The sequence below is a fragment of the Prosopis cineraria genome, unplaced genomic scaffold (assembly GCF_029017545.1).
Source record: "Prosopis cineraria cultivar Desert tree isolate PC_DT_omini unplaced genomic scaffold, ASM2901754v1 PC14, whole genome shotgun sequence".
Taxonomy (NCBI): domain Eukaryota; kingdom Viridiplantae; phylum Streptophyta; class Magnoliopsida; order Fabales; family Fabaceae; genus Prosopis; species Prosopis cineraria.
The window spans coordinates 11,694,601-11,713,105 of record NW_026555345.1 but is presented as its reverse complement, the minus strand read 5'-3'; the positions used below and the strand labels follow the sequence as shown (position 1 = coordinate 11,713,105).

Sequence of the window (18,505 nt, the reverse complement as noted above, 5' to 3'; positions counted from 1 at the left end):
TTATTTAATAGAAATTAATATGAAAAGATAGGGTTAATTTAAAAATAGGTAACTACTTTATTAGGAAGTAAAATTTGATTAAAAATACCTTATATTTTATAATGGAGAGAGTATATGTTATGTGTGCATGCAAGCTGACATAAATATTTATTTTTTAAATAAAATATTTTAAATGCTTGATGATATGATACAATTTTTATGAATATATGATGAATTTTATTTAAAAATTGAAAAGATATAAAAAATATAAAAGAATAAGCATTTCTTGAAAACATATTTGTGCTAAACAAAAAATTCAAGTTTAAACAACAACAAAAATATAGACAAAGCATTTTTTTCAAGACTATTGCTGAAGTATAATTATTAGTAAAAGCTTATTTTAAAGAAGGAAAAAATTCACCAATAGAATTATTAATAATTGATGAAACAATAATAAGTAGTGTTGAAGATAATATTTTAGAAATATTAACTGAAAATTTAATATATCAAAAACTAAAATTTACAGTAAATACTAACTTTTGTATTTTAAGAGCTGATGAAAATATGAATAAGACCTTGTTAATATATCATAAATTAGGAGGAATAAAATTATTACCAAGATCAAAAATAATAAATATAGTTGCTATGATAGGATTAGTATTTACAAATGAATATAAGATTTATAAAAGAAATAAAGGTAAATTAACAATTGACAAACATTTTATGCCTGTATTACGAGAAATAGAATTAGACCCAACTAGAATAACAACACCTAAACAATTAAGGGACCATTTGGATTTCAATTGGGCATAATAGATTATGAAAATAATTGATTAAGTGATAAATTTTAATCATAATTGATTATGTTAGAACACAATCTGTTTGAATACTGTTTTTTTAAAATTAATTTTAACAAAACTGAAGATGTTTGGATAATTTTTTTAGAATCAATTTTAACTGTTTAAATTACCATAAAGGACATAATTTTTTTATACTTAAATTATTGATAAATTTGTATCTAATAGTATTAAAGATGTTACATTTTATTTAAAAAGCAAAATATATTATTTAAACTACATATATAATTAATTAAAAATTTAAATTATATTAATATTAACATTTAAATTTATGTAAATAAATAACTAAATATATCTTACTTAAAATAAATTCAATAAAAGACTAGAAAATTAAATTCTTAAATATAAAACAGTAATTTTACAACAACTAATGAAGATGATAATATACAAGTTGGTCCTAATAATATCATGAATACTAGTCATAGCTAATGAAGAAGATGTCATGGATGAATATTCATCAACGCCATGGTCTTCTTGATCCTCATAGTCTTCTTGATCTTCCCTCTCATGACGCATAAAATCAGCATCAGAGTTAGAGTGTCTTCTAATGAAATTATGTATCGCCATTGATGCAACAACGATTTGAACTTGTATATCGTAGTCATAACTAGGCATGTTGCGTAAAATTGCAAACCTCTTCTTCCAAACTCCAAATGTTCTTTCTATTGTGCACCGTAAACTTGAATGAAAATAATTAAAGACCTCATTATTACTTGTAAATCCAGTTGATCTTCTAAAATCAAGAAGATGGTAGCGTTCCCGTCTATACGGACCAAGATATCCATTTGGTGTTGGATAACCAGCATTCACCAAATAATATTTACCTTGTAAAAAAAAGATTACTATTAATGCCTGTAAGCTGGAAAGTCTAATACAAATAAATTGAACAAACAAATATACCTGAAGGCGAGTATGGAAAGTTCATGGATCGAGTTGTCAGGGCATGTTGAAAAATGCAAGCATCATGCGCAGTCCCCTCCCATCCAGCCAAGACAAAAGTAAAGCACATGTCCCAATCACACACAGCCATTACATTTTGCGTAGGGATTCCTTTTCTTCCAATATATTTTGATTTTTCACTAGCAGGGACTACACATGGAATATGTGTGCGATCAATTGCTCCAATGGCATTTTTAAAGAATGGCCAATATCGCTTATCATTTTCTATTTTGTTTGATACATGACGAAAGGACCTGTCTTGTGGTTTGATATATTCCATTGCAAGTTTCAAGCAAGCCATTAAAACTTTATGAAAATGTCTGTGAATAGTCTCTTCTGAATGTTGAAATCTTTCTTGTGCCATCCTATTTCCTAACCCATGTCCAATTGTATTTAAAAAAATTACAACCATCTCCTGTACTCTCATTCGCCTAGTATCCTTCAATCCATGCCATGTCAATTCACTGCATAATTGATGGAACACATGTGGTTCCATTCTAAACATTTCATAGCAATGAACTGGATGTTCTTCTAAAATTTCATTCACCCACAAATGACCTATATATTCACTATTTCTTCGTGGTTCTTTGCACAAACCTTTTGTTGCATACAATCCAATGAAAGCACTAACTTTTTGGGCTCTATTTAGCCTTTTTTTAGATGACTCTTCCATATGTCTTGCTATCTGTAGCCAAACACATAAATAATACGTGCACTTAATTTCAATTATAGATACATCTAAATAAGTCATCTATAAAAATACCAATGATTTTTCCACAACATTGTAATACTTGATTACCATATATAAAAAGTACATAAGTAGTTCAAGAGGCTACATAAGTTAAATTCTACAATATAATACAAACATGTTAGACTACTCTTTAAGTAAGATCATATATTCATAAGTTTTAAAACTCCAATAATCAACTATTTTTGTAACATTCATATCTCAACCACTCCAAAACACTTTCTTTATTATCCTTCATCGTCAAAAACATCACCCTAGCCTCTCAAGACATGAAGAGTGACATGCATTGTGAAACCCAATATTTGTCAATTGCAACTTCTTCCCATTGTTTGGCTATTGACATGACTTCGGGAATTGATGTTTCCTTAGCCTGTTGAGATTCTTCCTTTGTTGTTTGAGCTATCACACTCATTGCATCTGCTATTTGACTTATACTAGGTAACTTGTTCTTCTTTCTACCGTTATTGCTTTCGCCCCTCTTCCTCTTACCACAGCCTCTACTTAAGGTTCTTTGAGAAGCATTTAGAACTACTCTATTAAATTCACCGCTTACTCCAGTAGTTCCTAAGATCTCATCACTATCTCCTGAACCTTCCTCCAAACCAATACCCTCATTTGCCATATCTGGCCGATACACCTCTTCATCCTCACCTTCATTCCTATTGTAAATGTTAGGTAAAACTCCACTTGAAGGTGCCAGTGCTCTAAGTCCATTGGCGATAGTACCTTGGAACAACTCGATTAATTCATTAACAAATGGTAATCCTTTATGTCTGAATTTCTCGTATAATGGATTTTCCTGCACATAAATTATCAATAATATTACAAAATACACAAATAAATAAAATAAATATAAAGCCTCACATAATAACATCATACCAATATCTTCTTCACCTACCAATCATCTGAAGCATCCACAGTATTGTTTGCATAATCCCAACCCAATCCTGTCTCACTTGAAACTAACTTATCACACAGTACCCACTCTTTTCTCATATTATCCCACTTATTCTTGAATTGATGTCTCTCATATTTCTGTCCACTCTTCTCATTGAAGGTAGAAATTATGCTGAGCCATCCTACTTTGGTAAAACTACCACCATTTCTTTGCGATTTTCGAGCTTGGTCTAAACAAATGTCAATGAAGATTCTAATATTTCTTCGATCCCATGAAGCTTTTGGCTTATTGTTACTCATTATACTATATAAAAAACTAACATATTAATTATAGGAATTATAATTAAAATATTACATGACAAAAACTTGGCAATTTTCAGAGGAGCCAAATTCAATAGAGACTCACATAGCAAAAAATTCGACTAATGACCCCTATATATGCAAAACATATTGTTTGAGAATAAAACTCCAATAATCAGTGATCACAAACCAAAACCATCAAAGAGTTCAACTTGGCACAAAATTAACTTTCAACAGCTTTCCCACAATTTACAAATGTATAAAATTTTGACTAAAATCAGGTTTCAATAGCTAAAAAGTTAACTTTTAACAGGTCTCCCATTTTCAACACAGAGTTCAACTGGGTACAAAACTAACACAAAAATAGCATGAAAAATCAACTTTCACCCATATTATTATTTGTAAATGTTCAAGAGTTGTAAATGGTTCAAACCACACAAAATTAAGCCAACAATTGTGAGAACAAATCCATTCGTGCATAGATCAGAGTGGAGAGGAAAACAGAATTTGAGCGACCTTTCTTAAATATGAGGGTCTATTTCTACACTGTATTGCTAGAAAAACGTGTATTGTTGCAATGCATCGTTTTACTCTGCTGATTAGTACAGTGATAAGGTTTGGATCCGTGCTTTGAAGTCTCTATCTGTGTATATTTCATTTCTTATTTCAAGTTTTTTATGGTCTGTAAGATTTTATTGTTTCGACTGTGTAATCATCTTATAATCTGTTGATAGGGAAACGGGCTTTCATTGGCAATCAAAATTCAGATGTCAACTATAATGGTTTCAGTGATGCTTCGAATCAATCTTAGAAGATTTCAATCATTTTGTGCCTGAGATATGGAAGTTCCTAACAATGGAGGTGTTGATCGCAGAATTCAGATTATTAAAAGCCCTCTTTATAAACCTCGTGCCAATCTATCATCAGCTTGGTTTGACCTGAGTTTTTTATGTGAGAAATTGCAATTTTCAGGTGGATGAATCAACCCCCAAGTTTCTCACTCTTAATCATATCCCTTGAAACCTTGATACACTTTTAGAGTTAAATGGTGTAAGTAGCAGCATGTACTCGGATGAGCTGTCTTTAGTTCTTAAAAGAGACTGGGTAGATAAGAAATCTGAAGAAACGACCTTTGTGAGCACGGATAGTATACAGTTGACAGGAAGCATGAAATTTAAGGTTTATGATAAAGAGATCGTATTCTCCCGGGACTTCTGGAGATGTCCAATAGCATCAGAGTGGAGAGGAAAATAGAATTTGAGCAAGATCAAACTTGACCAAGATCGTCCAAAAGAAGGTTAGAGAAGATCATTTACCTCTGAGTTGGACCGACTGAAGAGGACCATGAGCAGATCAGCGACGGACGGCCGACTATGAGCAGATCGAGGAAACAAAGTATAGATAAAGCTTACTGCATCCTCGACTATGGCAGGAGATCACCACCACTGGAAGCAACTCAGAGACAGCAGACGGAGGAGGCGACGCCACGAGGACCACAGATCTGCACAAAGTTGGCAGATGGCCGAAAGATCCTTGCCTCTGTAAGAACCGACTGTGAGATGGCACACCTGTTGGAGGTAGGTGGACGACGGCAGGGACGGCACGATGGTGAGACGATGGACGGTGACTAAGTTGGGGATGGCTGGACGACAGCAGAGAGGCGACACCACCGTGAGGACTGACAGGTGAGACCGAACGAGAGAGGAGATCAGAAATGAGGAAGCCGCAACTGATGAGAAATGAGACAAATGAAGATTAGAAAGAAGAGAGAAAAATCACGTGAAGGGCAACATGGATTTTTCAGCTTTCACAGAGAAAGAGCACGTGAATAACGGTAAAAAGCTAAAAGCTAAAGCTGGTTTGGGTAGATTATGAATTAACGCGCGTTTTACCTCTTTAATCGATTATTGCATTTTTCTTGTGTTTGGGTAATTTCAATTAAAAAATCGATTATGGGCTGCAAAATCAATTTTTGTGTCTATCCAAACACACTAAGATTAGAATTAGATAATATAATAGGATATTATGAAAACGAAAATAATTCAAGAAGACTGATAATCAATGACAATATAGGACAAAGAACATTAAGAATAAATACACCAGCATTAAATATAAATATAAATCAACCTAATACTAGAAGAAGTTTTAGTTTTGAAACAAGACCCAGTACAAGTACAGGAATGTCTAGACAAGAAAGATTATTATTAAAACCTAGAACTGAAAGACCAATAACTTCAAACTTAGAATCAATAAGACATGAAACACTAACAGAAAATAATAATTATATAGCTATACAAGTAAAACAAGATGCTAATTAGATAGATGTAATGGCCTTAGTAGAACCAAGACAAGAAAGAAGTACGATACAATTAGGATTAACAAATAATACTCTTAAAGTAACAAATGAAGGAAATAGAACAATATCTTCAATAAGAATAAATAAAAGAAATGTGTTAACTATAAAATTCTGGGTAATAGATGATAATAATAATCAATGTAAAATAATCTTAGGAATAGATTTCTTAGAACAAGTAAAACCATGAAAAATACAACAAGAAAGAATTATGATAAATATTAATCATCAAATAATAGTAATCCAAGAGATAAAATTGATATGACAAAATTATATTACATATTGATAAAATTTAATTATCAAAAATATAGATCTAGAAAATATCATGCTTTAGTTGATATAGGAGCAAATATTTCAATAGCAAAAGTAAATATATTACCAAATGAATTATGGAAAAAAAAAAAGTACTAAGAATGCAAGGGGTAGGATAAGAAATTAATTGTATTGAATTAGAAGGAAGAGAAATTATGGTACAAATAGAAGAATATGAATTAAAAATAAGAAAATTGAACCAATATAATGATAACTCATGTGATGTAATATTAGGAATAGATTTTATTGAACAATATTATCCTTTACATATGTTTGAAAAAGCAATAATATTAACAACACTTTGTAAACACCAAGTATGGGGAGTAAAAGTAACTAAACCTTATAGTATAAGAGATGAAAAACATTTAGAACAATTTATAGATCTTATAAAAAAAAGATTAAATATATCACCTAAAAAAACTGAATTAAGAAACGAAAGAACAGGATTTTTAAGATAGTACATAACCAATAATGGAATAGAATTACTAGAACATATTAGTAAGAAAATATTAAAATTTGAGGATATTAAAAATAAAAAAGAACTTCAATCATTTTTAGGATCAGTAAATCAAGCTAGAAACTATATTCCAATCTTATCAAAATTAACAACAAAAGTAAATAAATTAACTAAAGAAAAGACAATATAGATATGGGATAAAGAAAAAGAAAAAATAGTGAACCAAAAAAAAACTTTATGTCAAAATCTACCTAAAGTAACTATTCCAGTAAATAATAATGTAATATGAATAATATACACAAATGCTAGTGAAAATTATTGAGAAGCAGCTTTATATCACATTAATGAAAATGAAGAAGTAATAATTAGATATGCAAATGAAAAATTTAATGATTCTCAAACTAAATATCATTCAAATTGAAAAGTTATTAGCAATAGTAAAAGCTATACAAAAGTTTGAATTATTTATTATTAATACTAGATTCATTACAAAAACTGATAATACTCAAGTAAAACATTGATTAAATAAAGAAATAAAGACAACTCAGTTATGTAATAAGATGTTAATTAAATGACAATTAGATATGTCTTATTATAGTTATGAAATTGAATATATTAAAGGAAAAAATAATCTTGTTGTTGATTATTTGTCCAGATGGAGCCAAATAGAAGAGAGACTAATATAATGACAAGTACTAGTGATGGTGGTTCACCTACAAGACCAATAATAACCCCACTAGACCAAGTAATTATGAAGGTAAATATTCTGAAAATGAATATGAACCTTCTTGTTGGACAACTAAATAACAGTATGCAATCATTATCTGAATCAATAGCTCATCTCAGAAATAAGGTGAATATTTTGACAAGTAAAGTGAAAGACTTAAAGAAATCTAAAGGTCCATTATCTCAATCCCCTGAAATATAAGTAAAACAAGTAATTGAATCATCTACTCAAACTCCTGAATCATTATTCCAACCTCAATCTAGAAAAAACTGACCCAATAATTCCTTTCACTGAAATAGTAAAAGAAGCCCAAAAGTCTAAAGCCCAAATAGTGACAAGAACACTTCAAAATAGTGTATCTACTTCTACCTCTTTTAGAAGGAGAAGTCCAAGCCCAGTAACTTCACAATCCTTTAAGACCTTAGACTAGTATAATTATTTCAAACTTCTCATCAATAAAACTAACCATTTTGTCCTTCCTAATACCAGTAACATTAAATATGTTTCTCATTATTCCTTCAACAAAGTCATTGTCTATCCAAACACTAACCCTAATCTTGTAAAAACCTTTTATATTTATGGCCTTATTCATTCAATATATCTTTCTAATGATATGTCAGAAATATCAAAACTTCCAGAGTCAATCAAGAAAGCTGCCAAACATTATTTTAGAATAGTAATTCAATACCGAATCTTCATTCGGTGTTACTCAACAATAGCTGAAATAACCTCTGATAAATTCTATCCTCAAATTAATTTGATTAAGTTTGAGACAACAAGGAGACTATTTGAGTATGAACAAGAAGAAAATGAAGATATTATGAATGATGAAGACCTCAGATACAAGATCTCCACTATCAGAGCGCAAGAAATACATTTAATTTTTCAGGAACTCAATAGGACAACTACAGCAGCATAAGAACAGTGGACATACTTCACTGGCCCAACAACATGTATATTCTTAGTAGTAAGAAATAGCAGAAATTCAAGAAGCTTCAATAATTGGTACCAAAGAATAAGAAATAATTTAATGGATAATGACGAAGGGACAAAGAAGAAAATATGTCAAGTATTATCAGAGTAGGCTATCCATAAATATAAATATTGTGATAAAAAAAGAAGCTGACAAAGATTATGAAGACCCTTCTATCAACATGAATATTCTGAATTAGCCTACCGACAAGTAAAAGAAGACTGAAGAAGATGGAAGAAGAAAACGTAAAAAAGATTGAGGGCTAAAAAGAAGCCTAAACTTATATTGTTTCTTGTAATAATTACTTTAACTTTTCATTTTGTCAAAAAGCCTAAGAAGCTTAAGTATTACTTTTTCATTTTGTCAAAAGTAGTTTTGTTTTCTTGTAATTATTAGAGTTAAAATTAACCAAACTTATATAACCAGGGTTGAAATGCCAACTTTATAAAAAACCATGTAATCTTTGAAGCAACACACATCTGAGAACCTTAGAGCTTTCTTGAGCACTTAAGTTATCTGCCTTCTTGTGACCTTGCCCTCTTACTATCAATAAAAGTATTCTGTTCATTTATTTTCTCCTTTGCAAGTATTGAAGATTAAAAGGTATAGCTGAGTAATTTCTCTTTAGGGGTTAAGGGGGGATTATTATCTAATACTTAACAAAAGTTTTAAATTTTCGCAATGATCCTATAAGAAAAATTACTGATTATGTGTTGCTATGGCTACACCCTCAGTAAGAAACGAAAGAAGGTTATGCTGTACTGGTCTGAAAGAAGTGGTTCTATGAAAGGTCTATAACCAGGCTTGAGAGACTACCGGCTTATTGATTTCAGTATGAAAGAGAATTGAAAACCTTTCATGTTCTGCTATGACCCGAATCAGTGTCGGTCAAACCTTATAACAATACATAGCCAATTGTTTTAGTTATGGTATTAGAGCAGAAGAACAAAATAATATTAAGAGGAAGATAATATGAACTTCGTAATCCCTGAAGTTTATTGTTGTTTTACTCAGTTACCTACTTTCCTGCCTTCTCTATTTATTTACTTGCTTTTATCTATTGTTTTGAACAGTTTGAATATTTTGATAGATAGTTGATTAGTTTGGCTAATAGTATTGCAATTGGGCGAGTAGTTATTCAAGTAATAAGTCAAATAATGTTGACTACTTTCTCTCAAAGATTATATTCTTATCATTATTTGTATGATAATCAACAAATAGATAAAACTAGATTATAACAATTAATTGTAAAATCTATTAGGTTTGAAACAATAGAATTTCTAAATAAATCAGAAGTCAATAGAAATCATATAGAGTACTGTTATTGTCTATATTTACGCATTATAATTATAGAAGCATTAAAAATGAGGTGAATATTTTGACAAGTAAAGTGGAGGACTTAGAAATATCTAAGGGTCCATTATCCCAATCCCCTGAAAGACAAGTAAAACAAGTAATTAAATCATCTACTCAAACTCCTGAATCATTATTCCAGCCTCATAGTTCAGAAAAAACCGGCCTAAAAATTCCTTTCCCTAAAATAGTAAAAGAAACCCAAATAGTGACAAGAACACCTCAAAATAGTGCATCCACTTCTACCTCTTTTAGGAGAAGAAGTCCAAGCCCAGTAACTTCACCATCCTTTAAGACCTTATAACTGAAACATCTGACTATGTATTGCTACAGGGTTTGACCGATACTAATCCGGCTTATAGCAGAACATAAAAGATTCTCAGTTCTCTTTCATACTGAGATTAACAAGCTAGCAGTCTCAAAAGCCTAACTATAGACTTTTCACAAAACCACTTCCTTCAGACCAGCACAGCACAGCCTTCCTTCATTTCCTACTAGAGGCATAGCCATAGCAACACATAACCAGTAATTCCCCTTATAGGATCATTGTGAAAATCCAAAACTTTTGTTAATTATTAGATAATAATCTCATCTGAATCCCTAAAAAGAAATTACTCAGCTCTACCTTTTAATCTTCAATACTTGCAAAGAAGGAAATAAATGAACAGAATACTTTTATTGATAGTAAGAGGGCAAGGTCACAAGGAGGCAGAAAACTCAAGTGTTCAAGAAAGCTCTAAGGTTCTCAAATATGTGTTGCTTCAGAGATTACATGGCTTTATATAGAGTTGGCATTCCAACCCTGGTTACATAACCTTTGTTAATGTTAACTCTAATAATTACAAGAAAACAAAGCTACTTTTGACAAAATAAAAAAGCTATACTTAGGCTTCTTAGACTTTTTGATAAAATAAAAAATTAAAGTAATTATACAAGAGACAATATAGATTTAAGTTTCTTTTTAGCTCTTAGTCTTTTTAACTTTTTCTTCTTCCATCATCTTCAGTCTTCTTTTATTTGTCAGCAGGCTAATTCAGAATATTCATGTTAATAGAAGGGTTTTCATAATCTTTATCAACTTCTCTTTTTTCATCATAATATTTACATTTATGAATAGCATACTCTAACAATACTTGACATTTTTTATTCTTTGTCCCTTCATCATTATCCATCAAATTATTTCTTATTCTTTGATACCAATTATTGAAGCTTCTTGAATTTCTGCTATTTCTTACTACTGAGAAGATACATGTTTTTGGGCCAGTGAAATATGTCCACTGTTCTTCTTCTACTGTAGTTGTCCTATTGAGTTTCTAAAAAATTATATGTATTTCTTGTTCTCTGATAGTGGAGATCTTATATTTGAGGTCTTCATCATTCATAATATCTTCTTTTTCTTCTTGCTCACTCTCAAATGGTCTCCTTGTTGTTCCAAACTTAATTAGATTAATTAAAAGATAAAATTTGTCAAGAGTTATTTCAGCTATTGTTGAGTAACACCGAATGAAGACTCAGTATTGAGTTACTATTTCAAAATAATGTTTGGCAGCTTCCTTGATTGACTCTGAAAGTTTTGATATTTCTGACATGTCATTAGAAGGATATATTGAGTGAATAAGGCTATAACTATACAAGATTTTTACAAGATATGGGTTAGTGTTTGGATAAACAATGACTTTGTTGAAAGAATAATGATAAACATATTTAATGTTATTGGCAAGTAAAAGAAGACTGATTTAAGGCAAAATGGTTGGTCTTATTGATGAGAAGTTTGAAATAATTATACTGATTTAAGGTCTTAATGGATGGTGAAGTTACTGGCCTTAAACTTCTCCTAGAAGAGGTACATTTTTTATGGATATATGATGCATTTTATTTAAAAATTGAAAAGATATAAAAAAAAATATAAAACAATAAGCATTTCTTGAAAACATATTTGTGCTAAACAAAAAAAATCAAGTTTAAACAACAACAAAAATATAGACAAAGCATTTTTTCAAGGCATGTTTATTCGGAAGAGGTGCTTATTTAAAAAAAATTCTTTAAAAATCAGCCAAAAATATCTATAAAAATGATGAATTTTATTTTAAAATTGATGATCTTCATAAATGATTATTTTATTTAAAAATTGAGAAAGATATCAATAAAAATCTAAAGCAATATGCATTTTGGAAGACATATTTAAACTAAATAAGAAAATAATGTTTAAAACAAAAATATAAATAGAGAATAGCAAGTGAAAAGATTAAAAAAAATATTCCTATATTTAAAAAAATTAAAATGAATGAAAACAATAAAGAAATAGAATGAGGAAAAAAAGATGAAGAATGTAATGAGTTATATATGGCAATGTGCATGGAGGTTTCAACAAGTCTCACGTCCAAATATTTTTTTTAAAAGAAAATGAAATGACTTTCATATAAAAGTTGAGAAAGATACGAATAAAAATGTAAAGCAATATTTTAAAGACATATTTAAACTAAATAAAAAAATCAAAGTACAGACAAAAGATAGAAACAAGTAATAGAAAGTGCAAAAGATTAAAAGATGTGCTTATATTTAAAAAAACAAACAATGTTTAAAAATGTAAGTAAAAAAATCAACAAAAAGCAGGAGGGAAAAAGATCAAGAATATAATGAATTACATATGTAGTGTGTGCAGAGCGATTTTGTCAAGTCCCGCATCTAAAATTTATATTTTTAAAGAAAATAAAAGATGAGTTTAATTTAAAAATTGAGAAAGATATCAAGAAAAACATATAACATTAAGCAATTTTTGAAAACATGTTTAAGCTAAATAAAAAAAATCAAGTTTAAACAGACAATATAGAAAAATAATAGGAAGTGGAAAAAAAATAAGATGCAATATTTAAAAAAAGCTTTAAAACATAAAAAAATCAACAAAAAGCAGGAGCAAAAAAGAAAAAAAAAACATAATTAGTTATATATGAGGGGTGCGCATGGTGTGCATACATCGAAAATATATTTTTTTAAAAAAATACAAGATGACTACTATTTAAAAATTGAGAAAGATATCAAAAAAAATATAAAGTATTAAGCACTTTCAGAAAATAAAATTAAGCTAAAAAATCAAGTATATATAAGAAGGAAAAAAAAAGATAAATAATACGAAGTGCAAAATTAAAATGATGTGGTTAAATTTAAAAAAGCCTTAAAAGAAACAAAGAGATCAACAAAGAGATCAAGGACAAAAAATAAAGAATGCAATGAGTTATTCCATCCATTAAAAAATGTAAGACATTTTTAACTGAATCTTACCCCCAATAAAATAATTATCTACTTTCACACTAACCCTATCTTCCCATATTTATCCCTATTAAACACCCTATAATAAATATAAAGTCATTATCAATAGACACTTTTGAAAAAAAAATAATGATTATATCTCGAGAGACTAAAAATGCCTCACATTTTTTAACATCCAACTCTTCAAAAAATGTTATATTTTTAAACAAAAAAAGTATATATATATATGTGTGTGTGTGTGTGTGTGTGTGTGTATGTATGTGCATGTTTCCTCAAGTTCAACATAAAAAAATTATTTTTAAAGAAAATACTTTGAATGCTTGATGATACGATACATCTTTTTTGAATATAAAATTAACATTAATATGAACATTTTTCATAAATGATTAATTTTATTCAAAAATTGAGAACGATATATTAAGGCAATAAACATTTTTTTTAAAACATTTAAGCTAAATAAAAAAAATAAAGCTTTAAAACAAAAATATAGATAAAGAATAGGCAGTTTAAAGATTAAAAAGATGCGCTTATTTAAAAAAAAAACTTTAAAATGAATGAATAAATTAAAGGAATATAGTGAAGAAAAATAGAGAAGGAATGCAATAAGTTCTATACGGTATGTGTACAATACATGAAGGTTTCAACAAATCCCACATCGAAAGTATTTGTTTTTAATGAGATGGCTTTTATTTAAAAATTAACAAAGATATCAAGATAAATATGAAGTATTGAGCACTTTTTAAAAATATATTTAAGCTAAATAAAAAAATTCAGGTATAGAAAAAAAAATAGAAATGACTAATAGTATGTGCAAAGATTAAAGAGATGTGCTTGTGGGTTACATAAGCTGTGTGTGCATGCATGTTTCCTCAAGTCCCACACAAAAAATATATTTTTGAAGAATACTTTAATTTCTTGATAACATAATACATTTTTATGAATATATGATTAACATTAACATTTTTTATAAATGATGAATTTTATTTAAAAATTAAGAAAGATATCAATAAAAATATAAAGCAATAAGCATTCTTTGAAGACATTTAAACTAAAGAAAAAATCAAGTTTATAACAAAAATTTAGATAATTTACCACAAAAAAAATATAGACAACGAATAGGCAACTTAAAGAATAAAGAGATGTTCTTATTTTAAAAAAAAATTAAAATGAAGGAAAATAGTTAAGAAACATAATGTGGAAAAATAGGAAAAGAATGCAAAACAAGTCCCACATCAAAAATATTTTTTTAATGAGATGACTTTTATTTAAAAATTGAGAAAGACATCAAGATAAATATAAGGCATTAAACACTTTTTGAAGACACATTTAGGCTAAATAAAAAAGTCAAGTATTGACAAAAAAAAAACAAAAGAAAAGAAATGAGTAACAGTAAGCGCAAAGATTAAAAAGATGTATACTTAAAAAAAATTAAAATATAAGCAAAAAATCAAGAAAAAGAACAAGGAAAAAAGAAAAAGAATGTAATGAGTTTTATGTATATAGTGTGTGTTCTCAAGTCCCACATCAAAAATATATATTTCTAAAAAAAAATACTTTAAATGCTGATAATATCATAATTTTTTAAAGAATATAAGATAACATTTTTCATAAACAATTAATTTTATTTAAAAAATGAGAAAGATATCAATAAAAATGTACAAACATAAGCATTTTTTTTGAAGACATATTTAAGTTAAATAAAAAATCAAGTTTAAACAAAATATATACATAAATAATAGGAAGCGCAAAGATTAAAAGATGTTCTTATATTTAAAAAAAAAAACTTTATAATGAATTTAAAAAATAACAAGAAGCAGGAGGAAAAGGAGAGAAAAGATATAATGAGTTATATATGGTATGTGTGCATGGCAATTTCATCAAGTCATAGATCAAAAAATTATTTTTTAAAAGAAAATAAAAGATGACTTTAATTTAAAAATTGAGAAAGATATAAGCACTTTTTAAAGACATATTTATGCTAAATAGATAAATAAAAAAAATAAAGTTTTAAAACAAAATTTTATATGTTTTTAGATTGACAAAAGAAGTGAACAACAATACAACATGATGGATGGCCAACGGTATCAAAAATATGATAAACTCACTCAACAAACAAAGTAACCATCATTTCGAAACTATATATCATAAAATGTTAGAACAATAGGAGCTCTCGATCATAAGAAATCACAAGTAATGTTGGAATCAAATAAAGACTAACCTAAAGGCCATTACATAAAATCTAACATTGATGTTGACTAGAAAAATGAGTAATGCAAGTTATACCTACATTCACCCTCATACGATCCATCTAGATAAATATATGATAAATTCACTTATAGCAATTAACAACATCAAATATGTGATGAAACTACTTTCTTCATAACAGACGAAACATCCTTTTGGAGCAATCTATGGTATGACGTTAGAACACCAGGAGCTCTGGTACATATACGCATCCCACTAGTATTATTGGAGTTAAATCAACACCTATCTATCACCTCCTAAGTCCTTAGTATATATCTTATATTTGCTAGCACACTTTCCTCAAATCCATTTAATCAAAGCGTCTAATTCTAAACATAAAAGCATTAACAGCGTCTCCACTCAATCATTAACAAGGTGACGCTTGGAAGGTAAAAATGTGCACTTAAACTTCAAAACGAAAGGAGATCAGCAGAAATTTAAGGAATAGTATATCTGCTATGGGTGTTGTGAACAATAAACAAACATTACCTCGATACGAGCAGTGGCATTTTTACCAAACTGGAGAAGCGACGCAACGTTTCGCCCTAATCTGCCTCGCCATCGCCATCTTTTGCTGCCGTTTTGTTGATTTCACCAATTCGTGACCTAATTCCGAAATCAAACCAGAAACATAACTAAAATTTCTAGATTGAGGAAGATAATGTGAGAGAAAACTAATAATAAGCGACAGTATACCTTCAAGCCCTTAAAGAATTGTGGGAAAAAAGAAGCACTTGGAGAAGTTGAAGCCTCGACAGAAAGATAGATAAAGAGCACCGTCAGCTACAGTCATGAGTGAGAGAGCAATAGAAAAACAAAGTTATAATGCCTGAAACCATTTTCTGATTACAGAAAACCCTTCTTCGATGCCGTTTGAGACTCTTCTTTGTGCTTTCCTTTCTTCCCTTAAGCTTGGACTGATCGATTCGACGCCATCTTCACTCCCTACTTTTCCTATCTGCTGCTTTGTGCCACTGCGACCCGCTAAGATGCAACCTTGATTTTTCAATGATCTGATCTTGATATGTAATCTCCTCTCCAATCTTCATCGTGATCCTTCATTTGTCGGAAGAATAACAAGAGTGAAGAAAGAAAGACCAAGAGGCAGAGCAAAGAGACGCAACCAGTGAAGAATTTGAAGAAGTTTGAGCAGAGAGAGAAGAAAAGAAGGCCTTGGGAGTCGGTAGTGAAAATGGAAGTTGCGTATCTCAAGCACTTTGGTCACAAAAATTCAAAAATTAATAAATTATTAATTAATTATCAGTTTTGGAATATCTTTTTTTATGGTACCCTGGGATTTTTTTTTTTAATCATGCCTTGACGTTGGAAGATTGAATTAGTGTGTGTTTGAATTAAAAAAATTTATAATTGAAGTTAGTAAATTAAAATTAAAAAAATTTGTGATTCTAATATAATTTATGTTTAAATAATTTTTTAAAAGTCAGTTGAATAAATTAAATTTTATTTAAATAATTTGATTTAAAAATTAGTTAGGATGTATAGTGATAAAAATAAATATGAATTTTCTTGTTTATATTTTTACAACTAATTTAATATTTTTTCAAAAAAAAAGTTAAACATATAATTACAATTTTTTAAAAAAAGTAGATTAAAAGATAGAGTACAAATATAAAATAAATTAATAAATCATAATTCACATAATATAATTATAATTATTTTTAATTTTATAATTTAGAATATTTAGATTTATAGAAATTGTTACAATTTTATAAATATTTATTAACAATAATTATATTTAAGTCATATGTATTATAATATAAATTATAATATAATATTAATAAGTTATAATAATTATAATATTATAATATATATTTATAATATTGTAATAATTATATATTAATAAATTATACTATAATTTTGTTTATATAATTTGTTTAAAAAAATTATAATATAATATTTTCATTTACCTTCTCGTTTTGGATGTCTTTTTTTCACCCCTATTCACGGCAGCCCTAAATCCCTCCTCCCCACCCTATTCCTTACCTCTTTTTTAATCTTTTTTTCATCTCCACTCATCGCACTCCTCTCTCAATCCTCATTACAATTAACAGTAACTCAATAGGTTTTGATCCGTTTCAAGAACAAATCCAACATGTCCTTACAACAGAATGGAGCCTTATTCATGAACTTGCTATCCTCGTCAGTAGTGTGCACGATTAGCTCGTCGACCTCTATTGGCACCTCCTCGAATGATGACAACAGCAAGGAGAGGCGACAGTTGATGTGCTTGTGAAGATTGAACAAAGACAGAACAAAGAAGATGAATAGGACCTGAACATAGGACGAAGACGGGTGAGCGATCTGGTGAGATGTTAGAGGATATGAGGAGAGAGAATCTAACAATTTTTAACCTTCAATATCCCTTGACCTTTCTAAGAAGCGTTGTGTTGAAAAGCTCCATCAATCAGCTTTTATTGTAACGCACGTTTTGCTTCAGAAGCTAGTTCAATATTTTTTTATCCAAACAAGATATGATATACTATAATGACCTTCTTACTCCTCAACTGAGGTTGGGATCACCCTTAACTTCAGTTGAGGAGTAAACCAAACATATCCTTAATTGTAAGATTTGATTTCATCTAAGACAGGAATTAAAATATTAATTATTAAATATTTTAATTATGTTTATGTATTATTTTTGTTAACATGCTGTGTTTATTTTTTATACTTTTGTTTATATTTTTTTAAAACTTATTTAACATAGTATTGTTACATAAGAAAAATTAATCATTTAGTACTTATAATTTTAATTCAATTATAACTTAATTATTAAATTTTGACTCGTTATAACTCAATTCCTGAAACTTTGACTTAATAGTAAATTAGTTCTTAAACTTTGCCTCTTGCAATTTAATCTTTGAAGTTTTAAAATCTTAAACATTGATCCCTATATTTTAAAAAATAAAATTATAAAGATTAAAAATATTTTAAAATTTATTACTAATATCTTAAATTACTAAACTGCTTTAACCTTATTGGCCTTTATATAAGGGACTTTATATAAACCCTGTAGCATTATTTCTTTTAAGGGACTTAATCCTACTAGCCTACCTAGAGTTTTGGGTAAAATTAATCTTG

General features: G+C 28.8%; 2 protein-coding genes across 4 annotated transcripts; both read right to left on the bottom strand.

The window, feature by feature from the left end:
• Positions 1-1,159: 1,159 nt before the first annotated feature.
• Positions 1,160-16,567, bottom strand: LOC129292740 (uncharacterized). Of its 3 annotated transcripts, none has more exons than XM_054930369.1 (5): positions 16,103-16,567; positions 15,896-16,012; positions 5,037-5,449; positions 1,737-3,322; positions 1,160-1,660 (listed from the first exon to the last, which is right to left on the bottom strand). In XM_054930369.1, the coding sequence occupies exons 4-5, from the start codon at positions 2,524-2,526 to the stop codon at positions 1,167-1,169; spliced, it is 1,284 nt and encodes a 427-aa protein (XP_054786344.1). In that variant the 5' UTR covers positions 2,527-3,322; positions 5,037-5,449; positions 15,896-16,012; positions 16,103-16,567; the 3' UTR covers positions 1,160-1,166. The 3 variants fall into 3 exon arrangements, with proteins under 3 accessions (XP_054786344.1, XP_054786345.1, XP_054786343.1); XM_054930370.1 differs by having other exon boundaries at positions 15,896-15,974; XM_054930368.1 differs by lacking the exon at positions 5,037-5,449.
• LOC129292324 (L10-interacting MYB domain-containing protein-like) lies at positions 2,786-3,720 on the bottom strand. Its single transcript, XM_054929897.1, has 2 exons — positions 3,442-3,720; positions 2,786-3,322 (listed from the first exon to the last, which is right to left on the bottom strand). Exons 1-2 carry the CDS (start codon positions 3,718-3,720, stop codon positions 2,786-2,788), a joined length of 816 nt encoding a protein of 271 aa, XP_054785872.1.
• Positions 16,568-18,505: the final 1,938 nt, after the last annotated feature.